Here is a 24829-nt window from a genome sequence, read left to right as displayed (position 1 = left end):
AGCGCAAATTGCGAATAACTACGTTCATTCGAAAGTTTACTCGAATGAGAATAAGATTTTTATTCGTTTTCGCGAATGATGAATAACTGGGATAGATGTTCCAATTACCGTGCTTTTGAGCTAATTTCTGCATTGCCGAAACTCTCATTAAATATTAGAATTTTCATTTAATGCGCTGAAAATATATTTCGGATTTTTAGACATTTTTTATTTTAAACATATCTTTTTTTCTATACGTTTCTAATCCGGGGGCACAGAAATTGGGACATCCGCACATTGGCTCGGCCGCCTTGCGTCAGCTTATCTCGCCTCTCATTGGTCAGTGCTTTTCATTAATAATTCGCAAACGAAGTCGCGGATTGCATTTTCGCTAAGGAAAATATTACTTCAAATTACCTCAGGAACCCCCCATTCCCGGATTTAGAGATATTTTTGGGACACCCTGAATAAAGCAACAGGCACACGCGCCTAAGGTGCATCAACACATCTTTAAATTTTCTTTACAGACTCAGATAAGAAAGTTAAAAACCGAGAGTTTAAAAAAAAAAGTGGTTCGTAATATCAGTATTTTAGGAGGCTAAGTATGCCGTAATTTATAGCAGCAGTGTAGCAAATAATAGCAGAAAGAAGAGCAAATATCCAATATCTTTTGAAACTATTCGATGAGACGACAATGGTTTCTTTAGCTATTATACGTGCGATTGCAATCAACAAATACTTAGGTCATTCCACGCGAAATCGGAAACTTTTTGCAGGACTATTTCAGATTTTTGTCAAACTTGACTGTGTCATAGCCTTTAGCGATATATCTGAAAAAAACATCGAAGAACAACATTACAATATTAAAAGAATTAAAAAATATTTTTGCATTATCTTCAACCCTTTAAAATAATTAAAGAACAAAATCAATGTCTATGTAACTCCTGCAACTTGAAATAAATGCAGACAATTTTTATTTTGCATAAAAATCCGAGGTCCGATTCATCGATGCATAGCAATTTCACCCTAATTCGTGCTCAGATTGCGCACAAAAATGGACAAATTGGGAACAGGAGACGCGATTATTCGGGGCCCTGCGGCTCGTTTTTATAGTTATCGATTGTCAACAAATATAAAAACGAGACGAACAATCGTACCCTCTCTTCCCAAATTCTCCATTTTTGTGCGCGCATCTGAGCGCGAATTAAGGAGAAATTACTGTGTTACGTAGGAACGACGTAACTTACGATCTACTAACGAATCACCGGGTACTAAATGGTCAACTTAAAGCTGTCCAATTGTTACGAAACGTGCGTATGACTCTAAAAAAAAAAAATGAACGTTCCAATTCCGCAATAATTCCTCTCGAATTAATGCGGGCACGCTTGCGCGAGCTGTTGCGCGAATTAAAAACACCGACGAGACCACTTTCGAAATGCTCCAAATAGGACCAGAAACTGCGACAAGCGCGCGAGGAGTGATTTCTTTCGTGCAACGAGATTGTCATAATCTCGAATAAAAGGAAACGATGTCTACGTAACGCGTGTCGCAAACGGCGAAAAAAATTAATAATAATTCGACGATCAGCGGGTCTAAGGAGACGTGAAACCCCGAGCTGAATACACAGGACGGAAAGAGTTCGTTTTTTCTGTTCTTTTTCGTTGTTAGTTATGTAAACAACGGACAGACAGAGGCGCGGTTAATTAAATGGAAAAGAGTTCGGCGAAGGAAGCGACGACCGTACGGGGGAGAAAAGGGGACGGCGAAAGAGGTTCGTTTTCCCATGTGGTCCGCTCTTGACCGACATTGCCGATCCGCAGCCGGCCGGGCGAAATCGGTTGGCGTTTTTAACGTCGCCTTTGCATAACAACCGCTCGATGCGACGCTGGAACACACCGCCATTCGTTCAGCTAGACAAACGAGCTTTGTTGCGGGCATTGTTGCATCATTTCGGCGGGAATCGTGGAGCAGACCACGCCCTTTACGGCGAAACTCCGCGTACGAACACGTGTGAAACGAGTTTCATTCATCGAGAGGTTCGGTTTCGGCGCTTTCGGGGCGCCGGCCAATTAATTTGCAATTTTCTGCAAACATTTCGAGGATTTGCTCGCGTGCGATCGTTCGCAAGAAATTGCTACAAGCGATTCGTCCGAATTGAAACGGAGAGAGTTTGAAATAAATAAAAATATATACGTCACTCGAACATATTCAAATAAATGAAAACTGACAAATTTTTATTTCGTGAATGTAATTCGATGTGAAATCAATTAAATGGGAATTTGGAACAGTCTAAACAATTAAGTGGGTAAAATTATGTAAAAATTGTGGATTCAAAGGGAATATAAATTTATTATCGAATGGATATCCGCGATCGAATAAAAATTGATCCGAATAAAATTTCATTTAAATAAAAAATCAACCGAATAAGAAATTATTTATTATTCGAGCGAGAATATGTTTGTTCAGGAATTGAATTCAGATAATAATCGATTTGAATAAAAATGATAAAATATAGCGTTTACCTATAGTTCATTGATTAATTTCCTCTATGTTAATTTTTGCAATTATCTTTCTTATCAACTGCTGCGTCGGGAAGTTTGTTGTTTTTTGATATGTTGATCATTGTGTATAACTAAGTAACCTTTCTTAGAATGCAGAGAAAGTCGTCGTACAGTCCAGGATTCATATTTAGAATACATGTACCCATTAACAATTTCGAAAAAGAATTTCGTCAACGATCATTCGGCTTAATTTGCGAATAATTTTGCAATTTCTATTCGAATAATTTATCGGAATAAAAAATGTAGAATTATTCGGATAAATAAACAGAATAATTGATGACGAATAATAAATAATTCAAACAAAATGTTCGACTGAAACGAGTTCATTCGGATAATTATTTCAGATAAATGTGTATTCGAAAGAATTCGAATAATGCTCAACTCTGATCTGAACTAATTTTCATGAAAATAAGGGTTACGATGAAGCAATAAAAATATTTTCTGCTCAATTTCATAGATAATTTTAAGAAGTAATCGTTGATATTACTCTACGTTTAAAAATAAGAAATTTCTAATTGCTACAGTATCGTCATTTAATTAAATTAATAACATTAGAACGACAGAAAGCGATTGCAAAAATCCTTGAAAATTTCTATCCAATTTTGCTTTATCACTCCTCCATTGAACTTTCATGGTAGATATTTGAATCTGTCCGCATTAACGCCCGATTGGACCGATATCTTCTTTCTAATTTCAATCAACCTTGTTGTAAGAAAAATTGTTTCGATGACGCAAATTTTTTTATAGGGTTCCAAGGTTCCTATTGGGTAAAGCCGACCCTGGCAAAACTTCGCGGCATGTGTCAAGAATCGAAAGAGGACGTGACCAGCTACGCGTGACCCTCTCACGCGTTCGGCATCGATGTTTTGAAAACACTTAGTGTCTGACATCCCCTCGGAACAGGAACCTTACGAAAATACCGCACAATATATGACAATGTGCGGGGTAGCTCCCTCCATTTAATTTCGTTTTCGTAAATCTTTTAACGTGGTCGCGAATATTTTCCAGAATTTCCCTTTGCCAAATCCTTCAGCCAGACTTATAAGCTCTTTAAAAACAAAATTCCCTTTTGTATGAAAATCTATAGTCTAATACTGTGGAGGAACACTGTGGTTCCAGGGTTAATCGCTTGAAAAGATTTCAGACAGAATATCTTATTTTGCATGAAATATTTCAGTACAATATTTCGTGTGGAAACTCAGTAATTTCAGGATTAATTTTGTTTTTTAGATCTTAGAAAGAACGTTTCATTTTGCATAAAGATCTGCAGTCTAATGATTGATCTTAAGGTTCAGTGGATCCAGAATTAATATTTCAAAATCTTTCAAGTCAAACATTTCATTTTACATAACAATCAACAATCTAATAATTAATTTTCAGACTTAGTTGTTCCAGGATTAGTATTTTCTAAAGATTTCAAACAGAATATTTTATTTTATATGAAATATTGTAACCGAATAATTCATCTTGTGGCTCAGTAGTTCAGGGTTAATTTTTTAAAAAGATTTTATCTGCAGTTTAATAATTAATCTCAAGATTCAGTGAAGAGTCAGAATTAATATTTCAAAATCTTTTAAATGAAACATTTCATTTTACATAACAATCAACAATCTAATAATTAATTTTCAGACTGAGTTGTTCCAGGGTTAGTATTTTGTAATGATTTCAGACAGAATATTTTATTTTATATGAAATATTGTAACCTAATAATTCATCTCGTGGCTCAGTAGTTCCAGGGTTAACTTTTTAAAAAGATTTTAGAAAGAACGTTTCATTTTGCATCAAAATCTGCAGTTTAATAATGAATCTCAAGATTCAGTGAAGAGTCAGAATTAATATTTCAAAATCTTTTAAATGAAACATTTCATTTTACATGACAATCAACAATCTAATAATGAATTTCCAGACTTAGTTGTTCCAGAGTTAGTTTTTTGCAAAGATTTCAGACAGAATATTTTATTTTATATGAAATATTGTAACCTAATAATTCATCTCGACCTAATAATTCATCTCGTGGCTCAGTAGTTCAGGGTTAATTTTTTAAAAAGATTTTAGAAAGAACGTTTCATTTTGCATAAAGATCTCCAGTTTAATAATTAATCTCCAGATTCATAATATCTCAGATTACACACATAACGATCTATAGTCTAATAATTAATCTCTAGACTCGCCTATCCCAGGGTTAACTTTCCCGAAACGTTTGGAAAGAAAATATTATTTTTCATGAGAATTCGTGGCACAATAATAAATCCCGAAGCATTGTGCTTCGAAACACATTTTTTCAGAAATTTTTACACGTCGTTAACACTTTGATGGCCGCACCAAAAACCTCAAGAGTTTCGTAAAATTAAAGTATTTCATTCAATTGAATTAAAATTGCAATGCGAAGTTTATATGACGTTAGTTACTTTTTTTAGCATTTTTTCCTCTCGCGAATCTCAATAGAATTGAGAAACTAGAATGGATTAGCGTGAAAATGAATTTTTTAATAATTCTGTAACCTACGTATGAGTGACGCGGCAGTCAAAGTGTTAAGGTGGATACAATTCGAGGCTCGTGTTGCCGAAAAGAATGGCGTTTCTCTTCCCCTATTTCACACGTGTTTAATGCCGAGCGAGAAAAAGGGTCTGGCGTCATTAGCGCCGAGGGAATTATTTCGCCGGCGGGACGATTGCATCGGGTGCAAGATCGCTGCGCCGTACAAAAGGCGTATTACCTATGCGGAGAGGCGAACAGGCGAGCTTTGTTCCAACTCTCCTAATCATTACGACACTTCCTAACGTAACGGAGGCAGCCACGCCTCTCTCCTCGCGTTCCTCTTCTTGCCAAATTAATTTCTTACTCGGCTACCTGCCTCGACCGTCTCGCGGGCACGATGTGCAAAAAATTCGTCGATCACTCCGAGGACCTGGATCGCAGCATCCCTTAACAAAGTGCTCGGGAACAATAAAAATTGCTGGCATAAATCTCTGTCTCTAATCTCTACTTGATCGAGCAGAGTTTAATATATAATTTTTATATATGATTTTATATATATATTTTATATTAACATCTAACAGAATATACAGGATGTTCCATGTAACTGTCGCCACGATTTTTCGAGCTTGATCGAAGTTGATCAGTTTTCTGTCAGCTTTAGATTGCAATATAAAAAATTTGGGAAAAAGTATTTTATTTCAAACAATCAAGGTCACCTACATTTATTTTTAAATTGCATGGTATATTTCTTAGTTTATATTATTGTAGCTTGTGTCAACACAAATTCAACGATCTGTTGTGCCATGACCTTTGAATGACCTTGACGTCAAAAATAACAAGATAAATGAAGTAATGCTATTTTAGCTGATCGACGCTTCGAATCAAAGAGTACAGTGAAAACTGAAACAATTTTCAACAAAACATGTCAGTATATTGATTTCATTTCTTTTTTCGAATTCAAGGTCATCCGAAGATCATGGTGTAACAGGTCGTTGAATTCGTCATGACACCAGCTAAAATAATATGAAATAAAAAGTATATCATATCATTTAAAAAAATGAAGGTGACCCTAATTTTTTCAAATAAAACATTTCCTCTATACTTTTATTATATTGCAATCTGTAAACGATCGAAAATTGTGCAAATTTTCTTGGAAATATTCGTTTATCAGACTGTCGGAAGTGCTCAAAAGGTCGTGACGACTGTTTTGTGGGACACCCTGTACATATGTATATTTAACGCTAGATTTACGGAGCACAAAAATCAGCTGTTTCATATCAATTTATAAAACTAACAATAAGACATTTATTCTGACTTTTAACAAGTGTTATTGTAACATTTGCGATAAGTAACATATAAATTGAATAAATAACTGATAAATGTATCTTTACGATATGAATAATCGTAAATTAAAAAATTATTGACCCGTCATTTTGGCGGGTTCCGTAAATCTAGTGTAAACAACGATTCAACCAAGGGATATTGGAAATATTTGATGCATATATTCTCTAAAGATGTCATCAAATATTTTGTCAAAATGAATAATAAAATAAATAAATAAATAATCAACATGTGAAAAACGATACTTTTCATTACTGTAACCGTTTCAATGCTGAGAGTCGATATTCCGACGCGACGCCGTCGTTATTCGTCGAGTGTGTTTGATCGCCGAGGGTGCCGTTGCGGCAAAGAATCATAAAAACATAATAAGAATAACGTTTTATCGTTAAATGAAAAACTTGTCTTCTGTTCTCACTCGAAAGAATACAAAATCTTTAACATTTACGTCAACATTTAGCGCACGCGAAAAGAAAAAGAATTAGCCCGACACTCGAACGGTCGCGCGTGACAGCATAACTTCTCGATGCGAAGAAGAAAGTGCCCGTTGTAAAACGAGTTGAACGAAATTTAATTCTCCGTTTAACAGATTAGCGGCTCTCCGGGCTGATATAATCCGCCGAAATCTCGAAAGTTCCTGTCCGAACCGGAAGTCGTTGCGGATGTCGAAGCTCGCCGGGTCGTTTCGCAGTCCGAGGCGAGGCGAGGCAAGAGAAAAAGAGCGGCACGTGGACAATCTGCGGCCGTGTTCTCCAGTCGGAAAGGAAAGAAAAAAACGGAAAAAAGGAGCCGAGGAAACCGCAGGTGGGGGTGGAGTGCCGGGAGAACGCAGTAGGAGGACGAGGGCTTTTGCCCGGAACGGAATAGTCGCCGGGTGGGAGATAGATATAAGGCGATCGTCCCGGAATAACGACTATCAGTGTGTACCGCGGCGTTTTCGCATATACCAGTGAAACGGGACACCCCTCGAATTCTCGAGCAACGATGCTGAAGGTACGCTGCGGGGTGGGACAGCCGGCTTGTGTGCGCGCGCGCGCTCGCGTCCCCAAGTTTCCGTCGGGTATTTCTTGTGCCGGATAGATTCGTCGGATATTTTTCAGAACTTTCCCTAATCGGCCCTCGGCCTATCTATTGTAATTCCTCGAGGCTTCTCTGTGAGAGAACTTTTCCCTCGGACACGCCGGGGGGAGCGAATTGGGTCGCTCTTCCGGAATAAATTCACCCTCCGGGTTATGTCTCGGTGGATCGGCCATCTTGGACGCTGAATACGCGCACAGGATCGGTCCTTTTTTTTCACGGACAGCATTGTTCCCGACCGCCTTGCACTCGAGATCTATTTGAACCCTTTGCATTCGAAAGCGTCTCGATGTTCGAGCGGTGACGTGTCACGTCGGATTGGACTTCGTATCGATGATGGCGGCTTGACGTCAAATTGCCTGCATATCGATAATGGTGACTTGTAGTCGTGTATAGACTTCCTGTCCAATAATGGTGACTTAATGTCAAGCTGATTCCATATCGGAAGTGACACCACCGGCGGATACAGAGTCAATTTGACGTCGTATCGTCGTTAATCGATGCGGAGTCAACTCGACGTCGTGTCACCACTTTTCATATAGAATCTGTTTGAATTTAAGTCATCGCTATTCAGAGCTGTGTGCGGAATTACGATTAAATTGCTCAAGGGATTATAGTTCCAAAGTAGTTCGGTTACATTAATCACGAGTTGCGAGATGTAATTGTGTGAAAATTAGGAATTGAAAAATAATAGAGAAGATTTCAAAGAGAAAGATATTATTGCTGCTATTCTTATGTAAAACTCTTTTAAACAGCAAATTGCAAATTACAAGTTAAATGAATATTACATTTGCAAATAATAATTGAAAAATCAACTAATTAAAAGACATACAAAAGTACGTTACTGCTTGAAAGTTTTTAGTAGCAATTAGAAGAACTGTATTTCAATTACACTGTATTTTAAATACATTGTATTTCAATTACACTTATCTAAATTATATTGTTTTTTAAATAGATTGTATTTCAATTATATTGCTTTTTAAATACATTGTATTTCAATTACCTTGTATTTCAATTGCAGTCGTGATTAAAATAATTAGTAATTGAATTGACTGAATTAATTTATATGATTGAAATAGCACAGCTCTGCCATTATTGATATATAGTCAATTTAACTTCAAGTCACCACTATTGATACGTGGTCAATTTCAATTCAAGTCACCATTAATGATATTAAGTCATTTTGCCGTAAATTATCACTTGTGTAAGGTGTTAATTTGACGGACAGTGAGATACGAAAGTATTCGAACGGCTTTTAAAATGGAATATCTGTTTTATAATTGGGCCAAGCGATCTACATTTTTTTTAAGATAAATTATAGTTGGCTAGAATGACAAAAAAAAAGATAAAACTCTCGTTTTTTAACTTTTTTATCTGAGCGTATAAAGCGTTTTGTAGATCTTGGTAACTTATACGCATGTGATAAATTTCGTCGGATTCGATTAACGTAGGGTCAAATTGCAAAAATTGAAAGATGTCAAAAACTGAAGATTTCCGACAGTTGTTGGTTGAATGTGTAAAAAATCGGGACAAAAATGCGAATCTTGCGATCTTTAATTGTTTGTAATTCACAACAACGTCAACCGATTTGGATTAAACTTTCTACGAGCATACAAATTACCGAGATCAACTGACACATTTTTTAAATTTTCGTTACATGTTCAGATAAAAAAAGTTGAAAATCATCAACTACTTTGTGTCATTCCAATTAATAGCAAAATTAAGAAAAGCATTTTAGTCATTGCCTAATAGACCAGTTTCTCCTATGATCTATAAAAGAATTCAAGTCATTCAGTTCAGTTTTAAAAAAAGTTATTTCGTTTTAAAAAATCTTCGAATACTTTCGTGTCTCGCTGCACCTCACTACTTTAAAGATTATCTCGAAATTTAAAATAATCTTCCTAACATGCAATATTTCTACTTTATACAACTTTGTGCATTTCATAAATATGAAATTGAATCTTATGAGAATTTTAACAATTTTTTTAAGTATGATGAAAAAATGATTTTGGAACGTGGTCCAACAATTTTTAGCGGTGCCTCAGGGTCACCGCTCGAGTGCAAAGAATCAGAAACATATTGATTGAGTTTTAGTTCGCTGATCACAAATTAAAAATATAATTTTCTGAGAAATTTAAAGGGAAGGAATATCCGATTTTCGACATTCAGAATTTGTTCTGCTTTATCTCTGATAGTTCTTCAAATGATTCCTTATGTGGTACGATTCTGTAGGCTCTCCAGAACACGATGATATATTTTCTAATAATATTAGGAGCATGTAAATATTTTTAAAGAATTTATTTAGAACTAGATGCCTCTTTGATGCAACAAGTTTAACATCGTTTAATATATTTTGAAAACTGAAGAATGAAAATAGAATTGAATTCTATCGGACAACGGAATTGACTTTCTTCCGTCAGAAAATAACAAGAAAAGTTGGTTACTTTGTTTTTGGTCGCCAAAATGAAAGAGTTAACTTTTGTTGGACAGTGTTACTATTGTTTAGAGAAATTATCCCCAAATTATGTTTCTGTTCTACTTTTCCACTACTTCCCGCCTCGATATCACTGATACTACGATCTTTTAAAACGTTTCAATACCCAGCCAAATTAATTTCGCAGAGTTATATCGACGTTTGTTCGACATTTACGAGCGTCGATAAATGTCCCATTTGAATGGTGATTCACGAGGTCTGGTAGCTTGGAGAAAAATCTTCTGCTGCATTTAACTTGATTGTGAAATTAATATAACATAGTAGTATTTGAAAGTTTTCTCGTTTTCCCAATTCGACAATTTCATTGGACACACTAACTAAAACGTAAATTCTATGCTTATCGTGAAATTATGTTCAGTGATAAAATAAACGAAAGGAAAAACAGATAAAATAGTATTGACTGTCTATCCTAATTTTACAAAAGAAAAATAAATTGATTAAGAAAAGGTTCGATTGCTATAAAATGTGAATAACAGTCCGGCGAATATAACGAATTTATCAAGTCAATTAGATAGGACAGCACAATATTAAAAAGTTAAGATCACAAATCTATAGATTCAACAATATTTTAAACGATCGGAAATCTCGGTAAAAATTTATCCAAAGCTCTGTAAAATTAACGACAGTTATAATCCATACAAAATAAATAAATAATACATAAAAAAAGGCTACACTTTCTGATGAACCATTGTAATTTTAACAACAGTAGAACAATACAAATTAATGTCCCACATTTTTACGAGGCAAGAGAATCCCGGGAAAAATTGTTCAATAACTCGATAAAAACGAACGACAGCTCGAAAGTATCAGATTTCACGAATAAAATGACAAATGCAGAAGATCCTACAGTTTCCGATAACATAGACGCGCGTTAGACAATGGAACATCGATAAAACACGTCTCCCCAGGATTGCGAAGAGGTTCTAGAACCCGACTCGACAAATATTGAAAGAAGGTTTCCTCCAGCTCCTCGCGAATCGTTTAGAATTCACAATCGGTTTGCTAAAAAAAAAAAGAAAAGAAAAGAAAATTTCATCCGAAGACAAAGAGGCTGGTTTAATTAGACACCGAAGGAACAACGACCCAGGGAAAGATCTGTTCCCAGCGATGCCAAGAACCACCGCACCGGAAACTCGTTTTGCCGGATAGACGATAGATTCTATAGGAGATAAGGCTCCGCTCATAGACGATACTCGGGGAAGTTTCGTTCGCGGTTTATCGCTGGCATCCACGCAACGCGGTAAATTGATGGCGGGCTATGACCACTTCCGCGGATTCGTATTAGTTTACGGGGCAAGGTCGAGAAAGTGAGAAGGGACACTTTTATTGGAAGACGACACACTGGTAACACGAGAAACTTTCTCGGCGCGTGAAGCGACTTTCCTCGCTTTCCGTTCGTCGAACTCGTCCCGAGGTTGCCGAAAAATCTTGCCGTCCTCCATATCGGTTATAGTAATAATAATAAGAATAATGATAGCAATAATAGTAATAATTTATTTATGGATTAAAGCCTCCGAGTTGACGCTAACAAGGAGAACTTACGATCGCGGAAATCGCTCTTGAAACGAGAGTGAGTTTAAAGTTAGAGCTTAGATGAGTTCTGTATTACATGATAAAAAAGACAAAAATGTTTATAATATATTTACTATTTCAAAAATCTATTTTTTCCTAGCCCTGTACATCATATGTTATTTATATGGTTATGTACAATCTTTAAATCAAAATATCTCGAAAACGAAGGCCCATTTTGAAAAACTCTATTACTGTTTTTTTTTAATATTTCGTGGATACACACAACGATTTTTTAATATTGCGTACTCGCGTAATATTAAAAAACAGTAATAGAATTTTTATTCGTTTCCGAGATATTTTTATTTAAAGATAACCATGTAAATAACATATGTACAGAGCTGGGAAAAAATAGATTTTTGAAATAGTAAATAGACTATATAAATATTTGTTTTCTCTTCTCATGTAATACAGTATTTGGCGAATAAACTATTGTTGAAATTATAGTTAGTTACATTTTGAAATAGTTATTTTTACCGGTATTTCGTATTGTACAATTTACCGAATTAATTTGTTGACGATTATATGAAAGTCGAGAAATCATTACATAGAAAACATAAAACATAGGGAACAATGTGTATTAAAAATTATTAAAAGATGTCCAATAACGTCTTCGGTAAAACTAGCGTTAAATGTAAATTATTAATAATGTCAAATAGAAATTATTGGAAGGTGTCTTTAACAAAAGTCGAGAAGTGATTACATAAAAAGCATGGACCATAGGAAATAATTTGTACTAAAAATGATTAAAAGATGTCCTATATCCTCTTTAGTAAAAACAGTGTTAGATAGAAATTATTAGCAGTGTTAAATAGAAATGATTAAAAGGTGTCTTTCGACAATTTCGATAGAAATAGTTTTGAAATAAGCTTTAAAACTTGAGGATTTTAAATGAGGATTCGGAATAGCTTTCGTTGACTCGATGCCAAATTATGCGAAGATTGAAAACGAATTTTGATGAATTAAGATCGATTTGATGAATTATTGGGTCGTTCGAGTAATTGTTTCGTTTGTCAAAATATTCCCTTTTCCGAAACTGTTAAAAATGCACTTGATTCAGTATTCTGTCGGAATAATACAGCAATTCTACGAGTAAAAGATTTCAAAGTCATCAGAGAGAAATGCCAAGAAGCATTCTTCTTTTTTAAGCATTTAAAAGATCGTCTTTGATTTTCTCGCGAAAGAACGGAGCAACTTCGCAAACGACCCAAGAGAATCAAATTTAGACATGTGACTTTGCAAGGATGAAGTCTGAAGAATAATATCTATTTAAACTGGAATCGCGTGTAGAAAAGATCTGGCTGGCACGACGCCTAAATGGTATATCAGTTCTCACGGTCTAGAACCGAATGAAGTCACATCTGAATCAGAGTTCGGGATGCGCCTGAATTCGTATGAAAGGATCTAGATAAACAGCATCCAGGTTACTCTTCAATTAAGATGCTATAAAGATAAGTTAATAGTGTTGCCGTTTTCGCGATGAGAAAAAGCAGATTCACGCAGCTCTCTCGCAGATGGAAATGCATAATGAGTTAGAGGCACAATGGCCTGCAATGTCTACGCTTAAAAGTATACCTAGTCTACTAATGCAGATGTCCTAATTTCTGCGCCTGTCCCAATTTCTGCGCTTCCGAACTTCAAATGTACAGAAAAAGAAACGTTTTATACATAAATTGATGATTTATCAGGTCGTTCGAATAATTCTTTCGTTCCTCAAAATATTCCCTTTTCTAACACTGTTAAAACTGCACTTGATTCAGTATTCTGTCAATATAATACAGAAATTCGACGAGCATAAGATTTCAAAGCTACCAGAAAAATGTCAAGAATGTTCATTTTTGAACATATAAAAATCGTCTTTCATCTTCTCCTGAAAAAACGAAACAACTTTTCGAACGGCTGATATATTTTTTCATTAAGAATTTCTTTAGAGAGAAGTGTTACATTGTTTATACGTTAAAATGTATTAAATATATTTCAATTGTTGCTACAGTATTTTTTGACAAGTTCAAATAATATGTCTTGTCGAAAATCGGAAGGAATGCTTCCTAAATATTAATTATAATAATTAATTATCAATATGATTTATGTCGTTCAAAACGTATATTTTATAGTACGAGGGTTTCTTTAGTACTAAAAATGATTTTAAAAAAAACACGAATCATGCACAATTTTATATTTTTAAAATAAAGCCGGCAGATTTTAGAACTCTTGCAATAGATCGCGTAATCAAACCTAACCTCACTTTGAGAAAACAATATTACGAGAAACGAAGAACAGAGATCGGAAACGTTATTAACGGAAGCACAGTAATTGGAGGAGATACTTATAAGATAGAAATAGGGGGCACGGAAATATAGACAGACACAGAAATATGGTTGAGCACGGATATATGGGCTAGATACAGAAACACGGGGCTCGGAATTATGTGCAGAACCTCTCAGAAAGAGCACAGAATTATAGTGAACAACTCCTTCTTTTTATTCGATTAAAAACATTATTCAATTACTAATTTCTGTCGCACGAACGAATATTTCTAAAGGCAGAAATGTCTGAAAAATCGAAATACAGTTTTAGTGCATCACATAAAAATCAGTGTATTTAACGACAGCTTCGGCAAAGCAACAATTGGCTTAGAGACACGGAAATTGGGTCATCTGTCCTAGCAGTACTTCAGTCTTTCGATCGATGCAATGTGTATTTACGGCACGTAATGTCACTGCGATCGTTTGTCTTAATAGTTTCCACATTTTCCACGAGGAACTTCCCTTAATGCATTTAGCGCATCATTTCACTCATAAACCGAGAAGCACCGACATTACTGAAGTTTGCGTTTATATTTCTTGTACCAGCCAGCGTAATGTTTGCCATAATCCCCTTAGCTTTATAGCACTTTCATGCACGTGATATACCGGCCAGACGTGGATGACGATCTCAAGAAAAAAAAATGCCGTGATTCGATGGAAAAACTGATCTGGGAAACTTCAAATTGTCCCCTTCTCGCTCGTGCTTCGGACAAAAGAAAATCCTTTCCAGTGGAACAGCTGACACAGTTGCTAAACCGAGACAATGAAGCCTTTAGAACTTCCTTGCTCTTAATAGCTTCATAGAAGTGGGACGACGATTTGTACTCACGTTAGCGCTTCTCTACGTTTGCTTCAAGACTTAAATATTGCTAACGAAGGAACGGAATTTCATTTGAATTGGAAAGAAGTGAATAGCGATAAATAATAGACGTAATAATAGATTCGGATAAAAAGTTTTTTTGATGAATCTAATGCATTTCTTATTAAATGTTACGATCCGTTAGTTTATCCGAAGACCGTAATAAAACACGTAAAAATTTAAATTAATTGTCACAAACTAGGATAGATGTCCCAGTTTCCGTGCCTGTCCCAATTTCCGTGTCCCCGGATTAAAAACGTGTAGAAGCAAAGTTTTATACGTAAATTTACGATCTATATTCGTTTATTATGTTTAACCATCAACATGTAAGATTCAGGGAGAGATATCAATTGATATATAAATCTCTTCTTTTTATATATTTTTAATCTAGGCCCACGGAAATTGGGACAGCAACGTAAAAACTGGGACATCAACCCTAATCGAATAACAGTATTTATACTCGGTGTCCAAATGGACTCAAACTCCTACGTTCGAATGTTAAAGAAGCACTAAAGCAACAAATATTCTTAACTATGACATTGCAGAAATATTTATGCAATTGCACGATTTATGCTGCGCGAAATTAAGTAATTCTACATATCGTTAACGTTTCAATACAATTTGATGTTATTCAATGAAAAGTACATACGATAGTGAAGAATATAGCGCATTGCATACATTGCAAACAGATACAAAAGATAATACAAATAAACAGAAATTAGACAAATTTTTAAAAATGTAGAAATGAGAGAATAAAATAAAACATGTAAAAATGAGGGAATATAATAAAAAATGTAAAAATGAGGGAATAAAATAAAAAATGTAAAAATAAGAGAATAAAAAAATGTAAAAATGAGGGAATAAAATAAAAAATGTAAACATGAGGGAATAAAATAAAAGATGTAAACATGAGGGAATAAAATAAAAAATGTAAAACTGAGAGAATAAAATAAAAAATGTAAAAGTGAGAGAATAAAATAAAAAATGTGAAAATGAGAGAATGAAATGAAAAATGTAAAAATGATAAAATAGATAAAATTGATATTTTTGTTGACACGATACGAATTTTTGTCCCATGTTGAGAAGATTCTCTACACCCAAAAATATACATCTGTGTAACATGTTTTTTAAATTTTGTCGGTAAATATATATATACCCGGTCACGTTCGTTCCGCGACGGATTGCCGATGTTTATATATATATATTTATTTATGTATTTATTTATTATTATATATAAATAAATATATATATATATTTTTTGTGTTGCATTTTGATGCACTTATCAAAAGTGCGAGAATATGAATGGGGAACAATCTAATCGAGGTGTAGAATGACATGACTGCAATTGTATCGTAGACGAGTAGAAAGATTAAGAACTTGAAACTGTGTTGATCCACGCTGTTCCCAGCTTCAAGAGAAGATTAATCCCGTGCATTAATTAGCAATGAAAATTCCAGGTACTGTGCTTCGTGTGTGCAACGTTTGCGTACAGCAACGGCGTGGTTTTGAGCGGTTACAACGGAGGCCACGGGATCTCATACGCCGATTACGAGGCTCTCGAAGGATACGCAGCAGGATCCGCCGACTACGAAGGACATGCAGTTCTGCCGACAGTGGCGGTCCCGGTGCACGCGGTTTCCGCTGCACCCGTGCACGTCACCGCATCGCTCGATCACGCCGCTCACGCTTATGAGCACCACGCCGATCATGAGCACGATTACTACGTGAGTATCCGACAACATTAATCATCGCCTTCTAAACCTCTTCGGGAATAGTGTCATGCACTCGCGCATTCAACTGCAACTACACACTGTTAGGTCCGCGGGAAAATTATATGCAAATGCTAGATGCAAAAGTTACATACAAAAATTAGATGCAAAAGCTAGATGCAAAAGTTACAGACAAAAATTCTATACAAAAGCTAGATACAAAAATTCTATGCAAAAGCTAGATACAAAAATTATATGCAAAAGCTAGATACAAAAATTACATAGAAAAATTAGATGCAAAACTGAATTCTGGAATTTGATGTTATCAAAATGTGATGTAATAGTATAAAACTCGTTTTGCTATAAAAACTGGCGTTGTTAGCATCGATTTAATGTAGTCCGATTAAAATGCTGATTTTATGCATTTATAACAAATGAGCCTCTTAGTGGACAAGTAACATGAACACTGTTTCTAAGTATGTATTATGAAAATTGGACATTTATATAACGCTTTCATGAAAAATTGAAAAGAGAAAATGTAGGCTTGTTATAAGAAAATAAAGTGAAAGAATAGTAATTATGATAACATAATTTAAAGGAGAAATTACGTTTCTTTTGACAGTCGACAGACGATATCGCTACGAATAATCAAGTGCCGTGGTTGCGCGGAATTGTAATATCTCTTTCTTGTTAAAAAGGTGACTTATATGGAGATTAATGTAGAAACGTAATCTTAACTCGTTTTGAAAGTAGTATAATAAAAGAAACAGTCCACGCTTTCCAATATGCAGCGTATATTATTATATTAAGTATCTCCTTTATTAAAATTTTTATATCAGTAGTGCATGTCAATGCTTGGAAAAATGTAGGATGAATTGGAGGAATAGATTTCAGCAAATCTAGCGTGTCTTCCTTTTTACCTAGACTCGGGGCTCGGAATTAACCGGCATGCAATATACAAATCGCGAGAGCTACGCCTTCGAGGTCCCGTCGAGGCGTCGCTTCAAAATGGAGATATACAGTCACTCGAGAAAGTCTCCGTACACCTTTTGAAACGCAAGAACTTCTTTAAAACTGCACTAAATGACTTGAATTTTTTTTTAGATGATAGAAGGACTAGAATATTAAACAATGTCTAAAATGCTATTTTTAAATTTTGCTATTACTTGGAACGATAACAGGAAATAAAAAAACTCTCGTTTTTTGACTTTTCAATCTTTCGCCTTTTGACTTGACTTCTTTATCTTTAGTAACTTAAAATTAAGAAAAAACATTTTAGCTTTTTAAACAAAACATTCAAGATATCTGGACCAGTTTTGAAAGGTGTACAGAAACTTTTTTCACTGACCGTAGATATATTTAACAGCGTTTAAATCATATTTCGTATTTCTGTCATTAATTCTTAACAAAGCATTTACGAACTTCTTGTTTCATAATGTATATGCACCATCTATTTCTCCAAGAGCAAGCCGTAAGGTGTGAATTGTGTTATTCAAAAGGTTTCAGGAAATTAATCAAGATTTCGGTGTCCCGGCTGTAACTTTGCTTAGTCCATATTTCTCTTAGTTCAAGAAATTCCATGCCGCGAAATAATCGTTTCAATCTGTTCAATTAATTCTGTGTACGTCGAAAATATTTCGGTTACATATTCTCCAAATATTCCGTGAGAATAAATAATGAACGAGTGAGAAACGATTCGTCGTTGCCGCTTTAACCGTGACACTTCTCGCTGCGAGGAGAAGAAAAAGTCCCCATTGTGAAACGGGAAGAACAAAAGTTAATTATCCGGTTAACAGGTTATAAGCACTCGGAGACATGCTGTGCACAGTTTCATAAACCATTGTCTAAAATCTACGCTGTATGTCCTAAAAATGTTCAGGCAGTCCGTTCAACAAAACCTTTGAAAGATTACAAAAGCATGATTACATTACAAATGCATACAACATCACGTGCTCGTAGGCTAAAAGTGGATCAGATAAGCGTGTTCCATTAGATTAAGCGAGCTAGTTTAGTTCCCATAGATATTTCGTAACCGTGCATCCGCGTAACAGATATCCGTCTAGATGCAGACTAGCAGACGTCGCGTCGCGCCGCGCCGCGAGAAAGCGCCGCGGAAACGGCCGCGACAATGAGATACGCCGCGGAAGGAGTTCTGATGCGGGCCACCACTTTACACAGTCAAGAATTTCAATTAACATACACGCGAGCCGGATGAAAGGCGAACTCGCAGGCGACAACTTCGTGTAAAACGCGATCTCCGATGCAAATTATACGCTTCGTTTTTCCTAGTCACGATTGCCAGAGAGACAATCGCGTCCGTAATTCGCGCTAATTCAACGAGACTGATCGATTTATATTTAATTCGGCGCCTAACAGACCCGGTCACGTTCGTTCCGCGACGGATTGCCGATGTTTATGCAAATCAACAATTTTCGAGGGTAATTCGCGAACAAGCGAGCTGACGAGATTGCGTTTTCTGCACTTGAGCTCCTATTATGCTTAGCATATCGTGCGCAGAATATTAATTTGTAGAACAGTTCTCTTTCGGTCGTCTGTGTTTACAGGCGAATTAATGATTCATTGTTCTCTATGATCTCTCGATTAAATCCCATTCCTGTGAAACAGAGTTGGACGAAATTTCGTTCGGATGACGGATAAAAGATATAAAGAGTAACGAGTCACATTTTGTTCGACAACGTCGAACTGATATTCAATCGAATAAGAATTCATTCGAATACAAATTTATTCGTACACGAAATCATTCGAATAAGAATTCGTTCGAATAAGAATTTATTCGAATAAGAATTCATTCGAATACAGATTCATTCGTATAAGAATTCATTCGAATAAGAATTCGTTCGAATAAGAATTCGTTCGAATAAGAATTCGTTCGAATAAGAATTCATTCGAATAAGAATTCATTCGAATAAGAATGATCGCACGGCATGTGCTGATCTATTCAAGCCAATGCTCGCAGTAACAGCAAATTGATTACTATTCCTATTCTGAATTTTTGTTATAACTTCTTCATAAAGCTCTATATGACCTATGTTTACATAACATTTTTTTCTTACTTCGTGCCATAGAATACACTGACAAAGTTTGAACATTAAAACCTGCGACACCCTGTAGATTCGCTTAAATATCCGACATTTCATACGCACTGTACATACGCGTTGTTTCAAGTGGAATTAAGTTGAAACGAAGTCGCTGGTTGTTTCTATGTACACTTTAATAATATTACAGTCTGTACAGCTATGGTGTTAGCGATGCGTTATTTGTGGTTTCGATGCGCGTTCTATCTGCGTTCTCAGAGTTCTATACGTTCTAGGAGTTCTACGAGTTCTACCTACGTTCTAGGTGCCTTCCCTCTCGTCACCTCGGTTTTCTGCTGATTGGTGGATGGTGGGTTTTGGTGGAGGAAATGAAGCGTTTTTGATTGGAGATGGGTGTGTCGGAAGGAACTTGAAACGAGGAGTGGGAAACTGTTCGAAAGTTCGGCTTTGTAATTTTTTCGTTTGTCAAATATGGAATTTATGAGTCGTCGCGCGTGTTGTCCGTTCGTCGGGTCGAAGAGTACTTTCGTTCGGATGCATCTTTTCTGTCGCAGGTATACTGCTTAACCCGAGAAAGATAACCTACGTCGCAGAGGCGCCTGCGAAGACTGTTGATTTTTGTTAATTTTTCATAGAGGTCTAGTGATTTAAGTTTAAAATTACTTAAAATATAAAAAAATATAATATAAATGCATTTTATTTTTACAATAATGCCAAACCTTTAAAATGACTAGATTAACTTAAATAAATATCCATTGTTAGTATAAAATTGACGCCTTAGAAAAGCATGCGCCTCTGAAGCGTATGGTTATCTTTTACGTACGTTGTCATATGGTTATCTTTCTAGGGTTAATTGCTCAAGGGATGGCCAGGGACGTTCGACCTTCGGTGTTGCCGTCGCAACAACAACGTTCCGCGTGAAATGGACTCCGCTCGAAGGATTTTTTACGCGGGGGCAGAACGCGGCTGTTCGAAACGAATTAAATCGGAAAAAGTAGAATCTAATCGAGTCTTTTCCTCGAAGAAAAAATTCGATGCGGAAACCGTTCTCGTCGGATTCGCTCGACGTCGAAGGCAACGTTCGAACGCTCGTAACATTCTGACAGAGACGGCGAACGTTTGATATTTTACGGTGGCGCGCGAATTACGCGTAACGATGAATCGAATAGAAATCCACGTTTATTAAAACCTTCGTCGAATGTGCATTACGCTCGTGTAAAATTTGATTCCCATCGGTATGTTCGGGTGATCGCACCGTATACGATATTCACCCGTTCGGTGCATATTCGATCATGGGCAAACGAGCAAATTTCTATAAAAAATTTCCCCATTTTCTAGGCACACCCGAAGTACACGTTCAACTACGGCGTCCACGACCCTCACACCGGCGACGTGAAAACCCAGCACGAAGTCCGCGACGGCGACGTCGTCCACGGATCTTACAGCGTCAACGAGCCCGACGGCAGCGTCAGGATCGTGGAGTACACGGCCGACGATCACAACGGGTTCAACGCGGTGGTGAAGAAGGTGGGGCCGGCGATCCATCCGAAGCCGATCCCCGTCGCGAAGTACGTCTCGCCGGCGTACTTCAACAGCTACGACGACTACGACAAGCACTATTAAATCCGCGATCGAAACCAACGATCCTCCCACCAACGAAACCGAATAAAAAACGAAAAATAGGCGGGGTCACCGAGGCTCCGGGACACTTTCCGGGATCGAGAGAAGGGAAGATCGGCGCTGGATATCGCGAGGCCGGACATCGGCCATCCCGGCTGATCCTCGAGTGATGCTTTAGAGTCCCGAAATGACTATCTTAAGAACCGATCGACGCCGCAACGTCCCTGTGTTCAATTTATCAATAACAGAGCGCCCGGTGAAATTCTCCGCTTCCGTTTCCGTCGCTTCTCTCCTAGCTCTCTAGATATGTCTGACCTAACGGGTGGTGCGATTGGTCTTAGTGCATTACCATGCCGGCGTAATTCGCTGCGTTTGGTCGGACTTCCCGCGACTTCGGTGTCTTCGTAGTTCGATAGAGATAAACGGAACCAGCAATTATCGCAGACGGTTCTAGCGTCGAACGATCGGTGCGTGACTCTCCTGCAATTTTCTGACAACGCGATTAATTTATACATTGTGATTCGGTGCGTTCGGTTGTCCCGGAAGTTCGTTTCGTTGTGCTCGCGTTCAATGGCGACGCGTAGAGACGCCGATCGAAATCTGATCGTCGCAAGATCGATCTTTTACGGGGCACACCGACCGACAAGCAGCATGCGTGGTGAACAACGTTGTCACTATTCTGAAAATGTTGCCGTGCTTTTCAGGCTTCTACTCGTTCGAAAGCACCATTCGCTTGTTCGACATATTGTTTTGGATTCGCGTTAGGACACGTTCGCGTTTGTGATAGCACAATTTCTATCGTGGAGATCGGCGATTCTGAACAAGAATTATACTGTCATCTCCGTGTATAGCAGCGTATGGATGCGGATTCGGTGAACGTTTGTCGTTTGTTCCATGACTATGATGCACATTTTATGCATTTCTGACAAGATTCGTGACGGGATTTGTGGCAAGACAGGTGCTGTAAACTAGAGACTGTAAGAACATCAGTGTACTGTTTTCGATTTATTAAAATTATTTTAAGAAGAAGGGAATTTCTATACTTTTTAATTGATTCAGTTCAAGAGAACGTCTTGAATGATTCGTTGAATTCGTAGAAACGAGAATGATGGACTGTTGATTTAAAGAACGTACTTTCCGCAGCTTTTGGGACAATCTATAGTGCTTAATTCAGCGTTCAGCCACCCTGTGCACCCAAGCATTTTCGTCCAAGGTGCCAAGAAAGGTGAAATCGTACTAATGTCACGTCACGTGACACTCGACGCGAGGATAAGCCTGCTTATTTCTACAATCTCAAGTCTGTTGGAAACAGATCAGTATCACGTCAGGTCGTTCACGTAAGGTAGAAACATACTAACGTCACGTAACGTGAAATCATGTGATAGCACGTGACATCATTAGAAAACAAAGAACATATTAATAATAACGTGAAATCGCATGGCACCATGGTGCTGCGAAGCTGCAACGATTTTTTTAGTAATGTCTCCCTAATTGACGCTCGGATTGTGCACAAAAATGGACAATTTGGGAAGAGGAGGCACGATTATTCGAGCCTTGCAGCTCGTTTTTATAGTTGTTGACAATTCGTAACGATAAAAATGAATCGCAAGGATGCAATCCTTGTTTGAATCCAGTTTGAATATTCAGCGAGTACGCTTACAAGTACAGTCCTCGCGCGACAGGAAGACACCTTTGTCTTTGAATTCCCCCTCTTACTAGCTGCCCCACTGATGTCGCTGGTAAGAGGGGGAATGTGAACAGGAAAGTGCCTTCTTGTCACGCGATGACTATAACTATGGTTCAGATGGATGAATCTCGATACAAGTCGTATGTCACTTATTAATAGTACTAATATAATTGGTATTATATTTACTAATATAATTAGTATTATATTTGCTAATATAATTAGTATTATATTTACTAATATAAATAGTATTATATTTACTAATATAATTGGTATTATATTTACTAATATAATTGGTATTATATTTCCTAATATAATTAGTATTATATTAGCTGTGTTACTCATTTCTGTCTATGAGTTGAGAATGGATTTAAATGAAAATAATACACACATATAATTTAGTTGCTTACTAACTTACTTCATTAACGCAAAAAATGGTTTAAAATGCTGCAATTTTCGCGACAACAAAGCCTCGACTGAAAAAATTTTATTCTTTATTTTCAATTCGCCTTTTTATATAGAATCACCCTCTTCCCGATTGCCCCATCGACGCTGGGACACACTGCATAATGTCACGTGGAAATACATTTACTGAAATAACACGAAATCCGTCCACGCGTGACAATACATATATGAACAGCGAGCGTGACATGATCCAAATCTGTTCCTCATGGATTTGAAACCATGGAAATTGTGCGTAGACTCGCTCTCCTCGAATGTCATATGACTGCGCGTGATTTTACGCGCACGTGACATCGGTACACGTTTCTATCTATGTATACTGTCACGCGTGGACGGATATCTCATTCCTGCGATTCGACATATATGATTTCGCATGATTTCGCGTGACGCGACATTAGCATGTTACTACCTTAAACGGTCGAGAAAGAAACGCGGCGAGCTGATCGTCGGAATCGTTTAGCGGCGCGTTAATCGGCGCGGTTGGCAATCGACGGAAAAACAAAAGCGCTTCTTGTTCCGCGGAGGCTCGTGAAACCGTTCGGAACGGAGAAACTCTAGTTCGGGGAACTGATCTGCATGCGAGCACGAGCGCACGGACTTATGATCGTCCGTGGTCGAGACGATTCCGAGGCGGATACATATAATATGTAAACGAGTCACTGTTCGCTGAGTGGTAGAAAGCGGCGCTCGGCTGCTCAATGATTGCCGAGGCGTCGGATCTCGTTTTTTCCTCCGCTTTTCCACGAACGGGAATGGAGTTCGAGGCGGGAAAATTTGAGTTCCGCGTTTTTCCCCGGCCTGAATCGAATTTTAATTGCGGCCGCGTTGAATACTGCACGGATTGCGAATTATGCGTTCATTTCGCTCTACGAAATTGAATACTTGCACGAAGATCGTGTTGGTTTAATTGCATCAATGAGATAAAAAATTGATAAGATCGTTTCATCATGAATGAAAGTAACAAGAATTCAAAAACTGTGTTCGATTAAACGTTTTATCGGAGATGCATGAGCGCACGAAATTATCGAACACGACAAAATGATCAAATACCAGTTAAAATACCAAAATTTTATTTACAAACTACATTTATAATCTATCTATTAATCTATTTATTAATCTATTATAGTCGATAATATTTTCACCATATAAAATCAATTGAATTAGGTTTCTATTGAAAATCAATTTTAATATAAATCCATATTGAAATATCATTAAAAATCATAGTCTAAGTTTATGACAAAAAACCGTAATAAAAATTTGTCCTTAAATTTATTCGAAAATTTGGTTACAAATTAAATTTATAATAGAAATCTATTATAACTGATAATATTTCCTTCTATCTAAAATTAATTGAATTAGATTTCTATTAAAAATCAATTTTAATATAAATTCATATATATTGAAATATCATTAAAAATCATAATCTAAGTTGATAATAAAAACTGTGATAAAAATGATTACTTTTTATACGAGAATTTTGTTACAAATTAAAATTTTAAATAAAAATCTATTATAATTGAAAATATTTGCCCTATATAAAATCAATTAAATTAGATTTGTATTAAAAATCAATCGTAACATACATTCATATTGAAATAGTTAATAATAAATAGTTAATAATAAAAACTGTAATAAAA

At 36.6% G+C, this 24829-nt stretch overlaps 2 protein-coding genes across 6 annotated transcripts in view; one reads left to right on the top strand and one right to left on the bottom strand.

Moving 5' to 3' along the window:
* Nucleotides 1-24829, bottom strand: part of CDase (neutral ceramidase) — a 95424-nt gene that overhangs the window by 40719 nt on the left and 29876 nt on the right. The window lies entirely within an intron of this gene.
* CPR6 (cuticular protein 6) lies at nt 7197-22080 on the top strand. Its single transcript, XM_033466377.2, has 3 exons — nt 7197-7349; nt 16119-16385; nt 20765-22080. Exons 1-3 carry the CDS (start codon nt 7341-7343, stop codon nt 21047-21049), a joined length of 561 nt encoding a protein of 186 aa, XP_033322268.1. The 5' UTR covers nt 7197-7340; the 3' UTR covers nt 21050-22080.

Source organism: Megalopta genalis, chromosome 3 (genome assembly GCF_051020955.1).
Source record: "Megalopta genalis isolate 19385.01 chromosome 3, iyMegGena1_principal, whole genome shotgun sequence".
NCBI lineage: Eukaryota > Metazoa > Arthropoda > Insecta > Hymenoptera > Halictidae > Megalopta > Megalopta genalis.
This window is presented reverse-complemented; position numbering and strand designations above follow the sequence as displayed.